At 47.8% G+C, this 15,026-nt stretch overlaps 1 protein-coding gene across 1 annotated transcript in view; it reads right to left on the reverse strand.

Moving 5' to 3' along the window:
* The window catches only part of TM9SF3 (transmembrane 9 superfamily member 3), a 55,326-nt gene extending 40,980 nt beyond the window's left edge, over positions 1–14,346 (reverse strand). Inside the window, exon 1 of the mRNA XM_075934527.1 lies at positions 14,104–14,346. Within this exon, the coding sequence (XP_075790642.1) occupies positions 14,104–14,187 (84 nt within the window). The 5' untranslated portion in view covers positions 14,188–14,346. The remainder of the gene's footprint in view (positions 1–14,103) is intronic.
* Between the last annotated feature and the right edge of the window lie 680 nt (positions 14,347–15,026).

Genomic DNA, 15,026 nt, shown 5'->3' on the forward strand with positions numbered 1-15,026 from the left:
AATGGAACAAATATTGATAAGTTACTTTGAGAGGAAAGGGCAATCAAATGTCAGTTAGTCATGAGTGCATTTTTATTGTGTAGTCAAAGTAACTGGTAGATAGAGGTAGACATTTTTCATTTCAATAAATGAACAAAAGCCCTTAAATACACTTATTATGAATAATGAACTGTCATATAGTAAGTTAAACCTAGAATTAATTAGCTACAAACCCACATGTAGAGTGCTGGAGGCATGAGTGCTTAAAATAGGTTTTATTCTGATTTACGCGTTTAAGTCACCGTGTTTTGAGGAAAAGATTAAATCCTTTCATGCCATTTTAACAACAAATCAAAGATAACTATAATGGAAAGTTGTATACTCTTTTGTATTACAATTGTAGAAACCAATGATAAATATCTGGTCAGTTTCACTACTGCATGGTCTGGCATTAACACCAACCAGCTATTACTCAATTACACTGAACTTGGCAAAGTAGCAGAGGTATGCCAGAGATTTTAGGGGCGCGAAGGGAGCAAAGAAAAACCACATAACTTACGATAGCAAGTTAGATCGTCTTCCCCCACCACAATTTGAAAGGTTATATTAGTGCAGCATACGGATCCATCCTTGCAGAAACTGAGGGAGGGCAGAAAGGATAGCTCCTCGGACTCAACACTGAAGCGAGCATTAAGCTCCTTGCCATATTCCTGATCCTACTGGGAGAATGGGAGCGACAGCCCTATCTTTCTTTCCTTTTGTAATGCCTGGTTTGACTTTTGTATCTTCCCCCAGCTAGTGGTTTTTGGCTAAATATTTAAGTACTCAAAGCCTTATCTGTCAAGATACAAGTTCAGCTGGGTTTCTCTCATGCCGCAGTGACAACATGCTGACATGTAAACTGAGCTGTGTGCTTGGTACAACTTTCAGTAATGGATTTTGTTAATTTTCTTAAACTCCTGAGAAGAGAAAAAATAATTCCCATTTTAATAATGTACTTATTTGCAGACAGTCTGTCACTGAATGGGAACACCTAGGGGCTTTTTTTGGAAACATTCCCCGGTCACCTCTAAAATGAATTAAGCCAACTGTATATTATAAATAAGTATTTAAAAAGGCATTAGAGTTCTGTTTTCTTGTTCCTATATAAACATGTTAATTTTTTAAAACTGTCAGACAGGCCTAGTGAGTTAATTCCTCCATTTATCCTCAGAACAGATAGTAGATTAATTATGTGACAATACAGTAAACTCTTTGGGGCAGGTACTATTACTGTGTTCATAAGCACTTTGCATAATGAGACCCTGATCTCAACAAGAACTTCCAGATGCTACTGTAAAACAAATACAGAAAACACACATGGGCAGTGACAGGGTGCTGCTTTCAACACACACTCCAGATTGCCATCACTGCACTCTGTGGAGAGAGGTCCCAGCTAAGCACGAATAGGAGTTCATTCAATTCCTCACCTCTCAGCTGGCAGGGGTGACATGGCGGTTGTGTGATGTGGACCATACAGTGGAACACTGAAACTGATTATTCATTTCACAATCTGATGCTCCGGAATATGCAAATTAAAAGACAACCACCACCTGCCTCTTGCAAAGAGGTGAGATAAAAATGGAGTATCAGATTCCACTGAGTTTCCTAGTTACTCATTGCTTTATTTAAGGTAGATGTGTTTTTCAGTGTTTGCTACAGGTTGATCTTCTCTAGTCCGGCACCAAACCACAGAATTTGCCGAAACACAGGAGGTCAATATTATCTAGCAGAATTACCAACACTTCCCCTGCTTGCTGGACATTTAGAACACATATAGGGGTAAATTAGAGCTAAATAACAGCATAGAGTCCTGGCAGCCAGAACTGGTGGCTATAAACTAACTATGAGCCAGGAAACTTGGCCACACCCATGATAAGTGGACAATTCTTTTAGTGGAAGAGCAAACAATCTTTCAGTCACCCCTATATTCCTCTTTCCACAAGGAATAAGGGGGCTTCCAAAAGAAGGGGTTTTTCTGACATTTGGTCCAGTCTAGACAGGCCACATGTTGGAAAAAACCTCTTCCTACAGAAGAATTGGGAAAAAAGCAGCAGTATAAGGGCTGGGGATAGCAAGTGATGGAGAAGAGGAGAATAGAGAGGGTGGAGCTTCAAGGAAGGGGTGGAGCAGCAGATCTTGGCTTGCTCTGTCACTTAAAATGTGAGCTTGGGTGTAAAAAGAATGGAGACCACTGGTGTAGATGGTGCTTGGTCCTGCCGTGAGGGTAGGGGACTGTACTCAATTACCTCTAGAGGTCCCTTCCAGTTCTGGTGTTTCATGATTCTATGATTCTTCCTCATGATTCAAAAAGTTTCATAATAAGAAAGCCATAATATCCTATCCCACAACCATTAATTATACCTCCAGTCTTCAAAGAGTAAAATGATCAGAAGACAACTACTTCAGTCATTCCAGTAAGAAATAATTCCTTGATGTTTATCTTGCTCCCTTGCTATACTAGCAACAAATCAAACACAGGAAGCATTTAAACCAGTGTCTAGCCAAATTATAACGTCCCTGAGGACAGGAGTAGCTCTTGAACCAAAGAGAATAAATTAACTCTCTTGCATCTTGGACTGTAAAACCTCAGGGGGAGAGATCACATCTTGCCTATAAAGCACCATTTATTCACACAGGCCATAAACTTAAGTGTTGAGTGTGGCAACTGTTTCTGTAAGATGCCATTACAAAAAACAGTTGCCATTCTCCTTAAAGTATGAAGTGCGATTTGTCAAGAAGCCAACTACCAGCCAAGACAACTGTTCCCTTCTTGATTAAAGCACACAATAGGAGAGAGAATTTAGGTGCTTGGAACAGACTGATTTTAAGTAGTAAGAACTACCACTTGTTTAAAAAATATATCAAGGCATACACGAAAACATTGTACCTAAAAATATCTTTTTCTATTATGAGCTTCATCTTTGCAGTACATCCTTACAATGAATTTTGTGGTATGTTCAACACAGACTGCAAGTTCCTTGGAGGACGGACCTCTAATTTTGCTTGTGAAGAACTGTATTACTATTTCCTCCAACCCCAAAAATCCACAGAAATAAAAAATACACTATTATTCTTCAAAGCCAAGCAGTATACAATAGGGATGTTACATTTAGATTAACTGGATAATCGAATAGTCGATGCAATTTGCATTGACTATTCAATTAGTCAATAAGGGCGCCTGTTGATACACTTCAAAGGCAAAAGCACTTGGGGGCAGCACGGTCCCATAGGGGGACTCAAGCAGTCCCCCACTGGCCCTGTGCTCCCCCATGTCATTTCAAAGCAGCATCACCGCATGGCGCCTGGGGTCAGCTGGGGACCCCGGGCTTCATGCAGCGCTGCCGCTTTGAAACAACACATGAAGCCAGATGCCGGGCTCACTGCAGCATTTCAAAGTACCACATGCATCCCAGGGGCAGCTGGGGCATCAGGGTCCATGTGGCGTTTCAAAGCGGCAGCGACACACGGAGCTTGGGGTCATCAGGGAAGTCCCCTGCTGACCCGGCTCCACATGGCACTGTCGCTTTGAAGTACCTCCTCCTTCCCCCTCCCTGCCATTTGCTGCCTCTTTCTGATCGAGACAGCAAGAGGAGGGGAAGCGAATAGTCAACTTGTGTGTCAACTATCTGATACGCATTTGCTTATCAGGTAGTTGACTAGTTGTTCACATCCCTAGCATACAAAAGGAAATCTTGCCATTTCTGCAGGCAAAGACAATAACTGAGTCTCCAGTCCACAATAACTCAGGCTTACCACCTAAATCTAGCCAGTTAATACCTAATGTCACAGATCAACTTACTTGCTTTTTAGCACTGATACTTTACTATCAAACAAACCAACCAGAATCTGCAAAAATCTTAACCCGTCTAGACAAACACAGATTTCCTGACAAAACAATAAAATTGGCTGTCTGCTACTGATTCCCCTCATTAGCCACATCTCTTTCCAATCATTCCACCCATCAGTTTCTAGACAGTACTAATTTTCCTATTGTTCTCGAATATGCATAAGAACTTTGGATGTACGCATTCCCCTTAGTCAGAATGAAATTAGAGACTAACCTTTTAGTATAAAAACTTTCAGATATATTCATATCTGTTCTTTGGAGTGACAAGTCGAACCATTAAAAATATAAAACCCAAAAAGTTGTAATCAATCTGGACAAAAGCCATCAATTCTAATGGTGATGTAAAAAGTAACAATAGTTGTGTATAGGTATGTGAAAGGTGAACCGATGAGGGTGGGGGTTCCCCACTCCACATTTAATCAGTTAACCAGTTAAAAAAAATTGTTTAACCAGTTAACTAATTAAACAGACTTTTTACATCCCTAGTTGCGTACCAGTTTCTACAGTGTAGTAATTTACTCGGAGTCAGCTGAAGCAAAGTGTACTACTGGCAAATTTTTAAAGGGACCTCAGATTTGTTCCTACAGAAACAAAGAATAAAGTATAATGGAAAGGAACACTGTGTTAAGTTTCATTAAAAGCATCTACGCATTTCAAAGAGAGCAAACGAAAATCTGAATAGATTAAATGCCATTAAGTTCCCAAGTGACTATAATAAAATCCAGGGCCACACACACTGAAGACAGTGACTTACAGACAGCACTTTGAACTGATGCATCTTATTTCCTACATGAATATCTGATGAGTAGATGAACACTTCATGGAAGCAGGTTGTTCTTAAGTTAAAGCCCTAAACAAGTCTTGCACTGAAAGGTTAGTGATGGAGACCAAAAATATCAAATGAGATGTGAAAGGCCTCCTGATGCATTTGTTTAACTTCCTTAGGTCTATACGATGGTAGAAAGGCTGTCCTTCAATATATGGAAAAGTCAAGAGTTAAAGACTTTTTCCCTTCTACTGACTTGGAATTTCTTCTATACACAAATCTGCTCTCAAGCAGTGGATCACAAGAAGGATCTCTTAGAAGGGACAGGGAAGAGGAGTTTGGCAGCAGTATAGAGTGAAACTGAATGGCATCACCTAAGCCCGACTGACTTGTTACTCCATGCCATGCCACTAATACATGAATCAAATAAACCCCCAAGAGAAGAAAAAAAGGAGGCGCGCATACAAGCAGAAGTCGAGGGCTATTAAAGTGTAGCACTACAAAGTGAGCTTCAAAAATCTAGTCAGGGTTAGGGATATTAAGGACTAGTCAACAGGATAGTCGACTAGTTGCCTCTAAAATAGAGGCAGCAAGGGGGAGGGGGCAGGAAGAGGGGGATATTTCAAAGCAGAGGTGTTGCACGGAGCCCGGAGTCTCGGGCTCCACGTGGTGCTGCCACTTTGAAACACAGCGGTGGCGTTTCAAACAGGCAACACCACACAACTGATCCAGGGTTCAGTGCAGCACTGCCCCTTTGAAATACCATGGCAGTGACCCTATCGACTAATTGAATAGTCGAAGCAAAAATGCATCGACTATTCGATTAGTCAATTATACGACATTTTACATCCTTAGGGTAACAAAAGGTATGGTTAATTTTGTTTGGATCCTTAACTGAAAGAAAGGCTAGCAGCCTTCTTGCCAAGAACAGAAGAACACCACACGCTGGTACTGCTCATGAGCATCACAAGTATGAGAATCCAACATGACACCCATTCACCCTCACCAGACTACAAAGGTAAACAACAAGTATCAGGCACACCCACTCAGTTTGGACCAATTATCTCCAACTGCTTTTCCTCAAGCTTCTAGCATTACCTCTGTCCTCTTGGCAGGACTCTAGTCATGCTTCAGTCTCTTCAAGCACTAGGTAAATCATTCAGTCACATCATACAGGCCTACAAGAGCGAGGTGTAAAGCAATGTCATCAATACACAGAAGACATTAAAGCTACATCTCCTCACATTCTGAGCAGATGTGACAAAACAGTCCTGAATGAGAGAATCTACTGGGCAACTGCTCACTGAGTTCTACCCTCTATGATCTTACAAAGCAAGACAGCAAATCAAAGTCCCTTTTACTTCTGCTAGAGCAGGGGTGGGGAACCTATAGCCGGGGGCCATCATGGCTTGCCTTGATCTGGCCCATGAGGCTCAGGACTCTCCCCCCCAAAAAAAACAACAGAGTAAGCTGGCATTGGTGCTCCTGCACCCACCAGGGCTGGAGCTTGAGGCGAGTGTCCAGTTGAGGGCTATATCGGAGAGGGTTCCCCCTCCCCCCGACTCCTCGCTCTGGGCCAGGTAAGTGAGGCTTTTGTTTTGATTTGTTTGCTTCTCACTTGTGTCTGACCCTGGACTGATTTTTCCTGTGGGTCATTGGCCCCTAACCCAAAAAAGGTTCCCCACTCTTGGGCTAGGGTACCAAGGTAGCACTAAATAAGGTACGCAGGATTGGTGGAGGGACAGGGGGAGAGACAGATGGCCTTTTCTTAAAATCCCTTTACTATCATCTTATGTCACTGGGCGTGATAGTTTCCCTCTCCTGCTATTCAGACAGCAATTTCCTCTTTAGTTACAAAAAATTCAATGACAGCTGGGTATAGGCATTTGGAAAAGGAAAAAAAGAAAGACTGCATAAGGAGTTCCCTACGAGGACAAACAAAATAGTCAGTAAAGAGTTGGGAGTGATCACAACGTATGTAAGAACAATAAAATAAGCCAACAATCAGAATGTAATAACAGATAACCAGATTATTATCTAAAGAGAGATTCTCATTCTCAGAGCACACACTGGTTTTAACAGACTTCCTGATCTTTCTCATTTAAATGAGATAAACATTTTTACAAATGAAAAAATTTCATCTCAGCTAGAAATGAATTCTAATCGAGTCTTGTGGGTGACGCAAGAAGGAGTGCAGTAATTGTGTAAAGTTGTGAAACAAGACAGGAGTCAGGTATAATCATCATAACAGGGGGAATAAGGTTTTAACTTTACTTAAATTTAAAATCTGTAGTTACTTCATTACCAGCATGCAGTTCGAACTTACAATAAAAAGGTAAGTAAATTTACTGATCAATTTAAATGCAATTTTAGATTTGTTTTGCTATGTAAACAAGCTTTAGCCAAATTTCCAGGCTCCTTCAAACCAACAAGAATTACTTAAAGGATAACGGTATACTAGAAATGCATACATCATATTCTTTAACCCATTTCTACCCCTACTTGCACAAAAAACATGCGCCCCTTATAAAGGCTGAAAAGACAGCCTTACAGCTACATGATGATGGCCTCCTGTGTCCTAACAAGAATATAACAGTAGACAGGAGTGTTAAATAGGTGCTGAAGAACGTACGGTGAAGGCAACAAATAGAAAGCGTTGCACCTTCAGTATTGGCAAAACTAGCAATTGGGCCAAGGACCATACTAAGGCAAGAAATATGTGATTATTTCTAGAGTCCTGCACAGATACAAAATTGGTATCTCCATCCACATCCACAGATGTAGAAATCATTTATATCACAAATTTGCAGGGTTCTAGATACAAAATCTGTATCCCCATCCATAGTCACAGATGTGGATACCCACAGATAGAAAACGGACTTGCAGAGTACTATTGCTAAAACTAGAGTCAGCAAAGACTGAACAAGAAACATCTTGTTGGTGCCACCAAGTCCTCTACAACACTTTACATTAGAATATTACAGAAGATTGCATAAATATACAATTTTAAATACCCTATCAAAAACTTTTAAGACGTAAACATACACTTTTACACTAAAATTAGGAATCACAAATGTGGTTTCATAGCATTTTCTGAACTAAGTTTGATATCAGTAACTCTGATAATTATTCTCAAAGCGGTGGCTGTATTAAAGACTAGCATTTATTATGGCATAAAGCTTTGGTGGGTAAAACCCACTTCATTCATCTGATGAAGTGGGTTTTACCCACAAAAGCTTATGCCATAAATCTGTCTCTACAGTGCCACAGAACTCCTCATAATTGTTGGTAATTATGCTGAGAACATAAAAATCTATTCTGAATGCTTAAACATGTAGTAACAGCCCAGGCAAGTATCACCAGAGACACAAGCTGCCTCCTTATGCCCATACCATCTCTGACTCTTTTTTTTTTTTAATAAATTGACACAATCCTAGTAAAGTGTAACTATGCTCTACCTAGCACAACTGTCATGGAGAAGGGCATCTAGTCTGCCCTTTTTAGTGCTAGTCTGCATAAGACAATGTGGTTTTAACACTTTCTCTCTGAAGTCCAAACAAAAACTGACAGAAATAGTATTTTTTTTTTTTTTACCTGAAAACATCTGTCTGATACATGTCAATACAGGCAGTCCCCGACTTACGAACGGGGCTTTCTCGCCCCGGAGCTCACAGGCAGCGGTCAGCCACCTCGAACTCCGGGGCGAGAAAAGCTGCTCCCGGTGCCCCTGGTCTGCTGGGGACCATCTCCAGCAGACCAGGGGCATCGGGAGCAAAGCCGCAGCCCCAGCGGGTTTGCTCGCGGTGCCACTGGTCTGCTGGAGACGGTCCCCAGCAGACCAGGGGCACCGCGAGCAAACCCGCAGCCATGGCGGGGTCCCGTGCTTCTGAGGCTTTGCTCTGAGCAGACCAGGGGCACCGGGAGCAAAGCGGGTCCCGCGCCAGAGCAAAGCCTCAGAGGCGAGGCACCCCGCCGCTGCAGCTTTGCTCCCAGTGTCCCTGGACTGCTGGGGGAGGGGGAGGGCGCAGCTAGTGTGCCTCCCCCCCCCCCCCCCAGCAGACCAGGCTTTTGTTGTGGACCCTGGGGCAGAGCAGCTGGGGCGCTGCTGGTTGGTCCCGCAGCGCCGCTCTGGGCACTACTGGACCAACCCGGCAGCACCTCAGCTGCTCTGCCCCAGGCGTCCCCAAGTCAGCCGTTGCTGAAACTGACCAATGCTGACTACAGGAAGCCCGAGGCACAGTTGCTCTGCCCCTGGCTTCCTGGAATCAGCGGCTGATCAGTTTCAGCAGCAGCTGACTTGGGGTTCTTAAGTTGAATCTGTATGCAAGTCAGAATTGGCGGTCAGTTTCAGCAGCGGCTGAATCTGGACGCCAGTTCCAACTTACATACAGATTCAACTTAAGAACAAACCTACAGTCCCTATCTTGTACGTAACCCGGGGACTGCCTGTACCTCAGGGTTAATGTTGTGCTACTGAAGTTTATCTGATAATAATTCAATGAGATACAAACTACAGCAAGCACCACATTGCAATATCCGCAGTAACAAGAGGAGATACCACTGATCATGACACAATACCAAGCTATTTTATAGCTATACGTGTAGTGTGGATTGGTGCTTAGAAGTATTTGCATAAGATGACGTTTCAAATGCCAATTTCAAGCCAGATGCAAACAAACAAAATGTTTTCATATTTATGTGTTTATTTTAAGAAACATAGCAACAGCAAGACCATTCTTAGACATGTGGTATGTATATTGCAAACCCAATGCCCCCCACACAGAGCTCATTCAAGTTGGACAAATCTTAGAGCTCCCTTTGGGATCCACCATAAGAGTGCAGATATTAATACGGTAACTCTGCTGGCTATTTAATCTACTGTATATATTTCTGAAGTCCACACAAAAGCTGACTGAAAGAGTGCATAAGATAGGTGTCTAGTATTTTTTTACCTGAAAACATCTGTCTGATACAAATCAGTACCTCAGAGTTAATGTTGGGCTACTGAAGTTTATCTGATAATTCAATGGGTTAACAAGTATTTTAATCCAAGAAGCAATTAAGATGCTTTAGACACATACATCCCTTGACATGCGTCAGAATCATGGCACTGGAAAGGACCTCACATGGTCACCTAGTCTTGTCCCTGCACTCATGGCAGGAATAAGTATTATCTAGACCTGTGGTCACCAACCCGTGGATCACAATTCCTCCCACCCCAAGAAGCCCCACTATCCACGTCCAGCAACAATGGAGGTAGTGCCGGCTTCCTGCAGGGTGCAAGTAAGTCCGGCAGCTGCACGTCACTTCCAGGCTTTCAGGAAGTGTGCTGGCTGCTCTCCCTCCCCCAAACAGCTGGTACGGTACCACAACCCAGGTCTGTGGCACATCGGGGACTTGCTACCCGGGTGGGGATGCGGGGGTAGGAGTCCCCAGAGGCAGCCTGCACCAGGGCTTCCCTCCTCTGCAGGGGGCTGAGGGGGGAGGAGTTCCAGGAGGAGGTGCACACTGGGGCTTCCCTCCTCTGGGGGGGGGGGGGAAGAGGGTTAGGAGTCCCCAGAGGAGGGGGCTGCTCGGGACTCCCTGCCCCCACCAACACCCTGTCCCCTGCCCCCACTGGCACCCTTCCCAAGTACCATGTCCCCTGCTCCCACCAGCACAGTTGGGGCCACATTAGTGAAGCTTGGGGGGGGGGGGGAGGGAGTTGGAGGAGGTTTTTTTGCATCTCACTTGTGTGGGCCCCAAATGACTTTTCTGTGGGTCAGTGACCCCTGACTCAAAACAGGTTCCCTGCCCTTCTCAGAAATAAAGACAATGCTGAAACTTTTTGTGTTTGACATAATATTTTATTTAAAAATGAAGCCTGGCCAACAAACCCCCAATTGGGGCCGCAGAATCATAACATTCCTGCGCGCACCACACACACACACACACACTCCCCCAAGCCTATCATACACTGGAACCACCTATCCAGAGCCTCTCACATCCCCGAACTCCTGCACCCCCATATCTTCAGTCTTCTGCCACAACACTCCTGCACCATCCACACACCACAAATCTGTGTCCTGAACCCATCATACTCCCAACCTCCCTGCCCTGAGCCCCTCACACACTCCAACACAAACTCCTGCACCCTCACATCCACAAGCCTGTGGTTTGCTCAGCACCCCAACCCTCCACCTCATCCCAACACTCCCCAGCCTGGAGCCCCCTTTCCAAGCCAACATCCCCTTTTCCACTTTCTTCTGCATCCAAATTCCCTCCCAGACCTTACACCTCTCACCCCTTCCCATGCCCAAATCCCTCATTCCCACCTCAAAGCCCATACATCTCAACCCAGTGAGGGTACAGCTAGACTGCAAGAGTTTTTCCCGAGATATCCCAGAAAAACTCTTCCACATCCAGGGAGGCGTTTGTTCTTCCGCTTTTTTTAGTGGAAGAGTAAACATGCTTTTTCAGCAACCTCTGTATTCTTCAATCCACGAGGGATAACAGGGCTTCTGAAGGGTTTTTTTTTTTTTACATTTGGCCCAATCTAGAGAGACCAAATATTGGAAAAATCTCTTCCTACAGAAGAATCGGGGGGGGGGGGAGCAGCAGTGTAGCCGTACCCTGAGGGTGTATAAGGGCTGAGGATAGCAAGTGATGGTGAGGAGGAGAACAGAGAGGGCAGGACTTCAAGGAAGGGGTGAGGTTTGCGGGAGGGGGGGGGAAGGACGGGGTGGTAGATCTTGGCTTGTTCTGACATTTAAAAAGTGATCTTGGTCATAAAAAGGTTGGAGACCACTGATTTAGACCATCTCAGACAATTGTTTAACTAACCTGCTCTTAAAAATCTCCAATGATTGAGAATCCACAACTTCCCTAGGCAATTTATTGCAGTGCTTAACTTTGGGATGTGAAGGACTAGTCGGCTATCCAATAAGCATTTGCTTATCAGATAGTCGACTAGTCTCTTCCCCCGCCTTGCTGCCTCTATCAAGGGGCGGGGACAGGAGGAGGAGATCCCTGTCGGACCCCATTCAACATTCCCTTCCAGCTTGACTGTAAACCACAGCTGGTCTAAGATTTGTTTTCCAAACAGTTATGCACCTATTTTATAGTAGCTCCATCTAGGTTGTACTTCCCTAGTTCATGTTGTTGTGATGCTTCTTTATTCCCAGGTGGAGAGTGAAATTTACCCGAATACTCATCTTTGAGGCAACAGCACATAATACGTGGTGGTGAGGGGAGAGGGGGGGAAGGATTATCACTTTTCTGAAAGGGCAAAGAAGCAAAAGCAGCACAAGGGACAGCAACAAAAGAACAGAGACATAAAACCCAAAACAGAATGCATCCAATGATTGGCAGACCTAGATTACTACTTCTTTCAGTGCCTCCTGGACATTAAACACATATCAAGTATTGCTGCTGAAGCCCAACTTCCACAACTCACATTCGTGAGTCGCGTTACATCAGTGATGGACAACCTGCATGCAGCCCATCAGTGTTCTATGTTTGGCCCACGAAACATTCTGTTTCCTGTTGCCCAGGCGCAGGGTTGCCAGACTGTGCAGTTTCCATGAGCATAATTTTTCCCCCCACAAGTATTACTAAAGTTACATAAGTAAAGCACAGGCACAAGAACTGAGGTGCATGCTGACTGCACACATTGACTGTGAGAGCCATGCGCTTCCTATGCACGCAATCAAAACACTGCTACGGTTCAATCAGCACACAAGTGCAGTTAGCAGAACTGCCCTATGCCAGGAGACATCTTGGTTGCGACAATCTTGCAGCCCACTGAGATAAAGGCGGTCAACTCACTAACCTTGGTTGCCCATCACTACCTTAAATATTGTAATTTTGGTGAGACAAATTTAGGTCCAGTAGCACACTCTCTTTAACCCCCTTCTGAATTCTAGGTCCTAACAACTTTGTCCGGGGCTGGAAATGGATAACAGGGGAAGGATCACTTGATGATTACCTATTTCTGGTTCACTCCCTCTGGGGCATCTGGCATTGGCCACTGTCGGCAGACAGGACACCGGGCTAGATGGACCTATGGTCTGACCTAGTATGGCTGTTCTTATGTAGCTAGTACACAACATGAAAAAGACCCCAGATTTACCTTTTCATCTACCAGAAGTGGCAGAAGATTGCTCAGCATACTGAGCCCTACTCTGTAATGTTTATTTCATCTGCTTTGAAAAGGGATTTGCACATTTTCAGAAGGAGAAGAAGCCTACTTTAGTAATCTCTCCATATATTAAAAAAAGTTTTTCCTGCAGGACGACAGAGCAACTTCATCACATCACTCTGCATCCTGCCTGCCTCCTCCCACTCTCCCAGCTCGGACCCAACCTTGCTGCTGCCCCTTTCCTCCACCCCACTCCACCGGGCTTTCAATGCCAAGAAACATGGCACAGTAGCCGGCAGACGCCCACATCACAGCCATGACAGCCCAGGGGTTGCAGGGTGCAGAGCTCGGGACAAGTGCTAGGAGCACGGCTCCCATCTGGGCTTATGTACCAGCAGCAGGCTCTTGAGGACTCCCCCACTGCCAGGTTCTTGGGGAGCCAGAGTCCAACTGCCCCCATGGAGACTCATCCCCTCCCCAGTTGCTGCACTTACTGAGGCTGCCAGAGGACCCCTAAATCACCCAGGGGAGCCACCCCACCGACCTGCCTGCCCCTTCCCTTCTACTCCCGGTGGACAGATGGGCAGCCCTGGGCTCTGCTGGCAAGGGTGGGGCAGTGAGCAGCGCAGGCAGGACCGCAGGGGTGAGAGGTTGGGACAGCTCCCCCTGCACTGCTGCTTTCCCCACCTCAACAGGCTGCAATGCCCCGGAGCGCCGCATACACACGGCACTCCCTGCACCTCATTTTGTCCCACATGGGGCAAGCAGCCACCTCTCTGCCTCCCCAGCCACTGGGATTAGCCTCAGGTCTAACACATGCTGCGGCCCGGAGGGGGGGAAGGCGGGGGGCACAGCTCCTTAGCAGCTTTATAAATATAGATGGTGCCCGCGCTGACTATGTATGCAAGCTGCTTTCGCAAGGGTTGATCGGTTCCTCATGCACAGGAGCCCAGACTCACGCAGGGACCCGAGCGCTCCTCTCGCGTGGAGCAGAATGACCAGGGCGGGTCAGACTCCGGGCATTCACACTGGGAACGTAACGTCCCGTTAACCACTTAACCTGGGGGGGGGGGGGGCTGGCGAATGCTCGTCTCGAGCATCCCCGCGCAGGTGACGGTCTCGAGCCCCGCGACGATGCGCATCCCCCCCCCCCCCCCCCAGCGAGCGCGCGCGGGGGGGCGGCCCCACGGGAGCGGAAGGCGCAGGGAGCAAGTGCGGGGCCCGCGAGGGGCGGGGCGGGGCCTGGCGCCGAGTGACTAGAAGGGGGGGGGGACGCAGCCAGCAGGGCCCTCCGCCCCCACAGGCGCCCCGACAGGGGGCGGTCTCCGGCCCCCCCGCGCGGCCCCTCACCGTGTGCTCGTGCTCGTCGGCCCGGGCCCGCAGCAGCAGCGCCGCGGAGGCCGCGCACAGCAGCAGCAGCCTGGGCAGCGCCATCCTCCCCGCCGGCCTCCTCCGCGTCAGCCCCGCTCAGCCCGGCCCGGACCCGGACCCGAGCCAGCCGCCGCCGAGACGCTGCTTCCGCTGCCCCGGCCACGTCATCCGGCCGCTCACCGGAAGCGCCGCGCCTACGGTGGCGGGAGGGGGCCAAACGCCGCCTCCGCGGAGCCGCCCCGCGCGCGCCGCCGCCTCCTCTCACTAGCAGAGGCAGCGCGCGGCGGGCGCGGAGGGAGGGGCTGCCTCCAGCGCGTGCACGGGGGGGACCGTTGTGGGAGGGGCTCATCCAGCGCGTGCACGGGGGAACCGTTAGGGGGGCCGTTGACCCGGCGCGTGCACGGGGGGAACCATTGGGGGAGGGGCTGCCTCCAGCGCGTGCACGGGGGAAGCCGTTAACCCGGCGCGTGCACGGGGGGAACCATTGGGGGAGGGGCTGCCTTCAGCGCGTGCACGGGGGAACCGTTGGGGGGGGGCGTTGACCCGGCGCGTGCACGGGGGGAACCATTGGGGGAGGGGCTGCCTCCAGCGCGTGCAGGGGGGGGGGACCGTTGGGGGAGGGGCTGATCCAGCGCGTGCACGGGGGGGGACCGTTGGGGGAGGGGCTGATCCAGCGCGTGCATGTCGGTGCAATCATTGGGGGAGGGGCGGACCAGCGCGTGCACGGGGGAGGGGCTGTCTCCACCTGTGCAAGAGGGGGAGCCATTGGGGAGGGGGTTGGCAGTGCACCAGCCTAGCCAGGCCCAGATACTGGGCAGGGCTAGAGGCATAGGGCCAGTGCCCCCCCCCCCCCCCGCACACACACACACCCTATGTCCATTCCTCACCTGGGCTCTCCACCA

The sequence above is a fragment of the Pelodiscus sinensis genome, chromosome 8 (assembly GCF_049634645.1).
Source record: "Pelodiscus sinensis isolate JC-2024 chromosome 8, ASM4963464v1, whole genome shotgun sequence".
Lineage (NCBI taxonomy): Eukaryota > Metazoa > Chordata > Testudines > Trionychidae > Pelodiscus > Pelodiscus sinensis.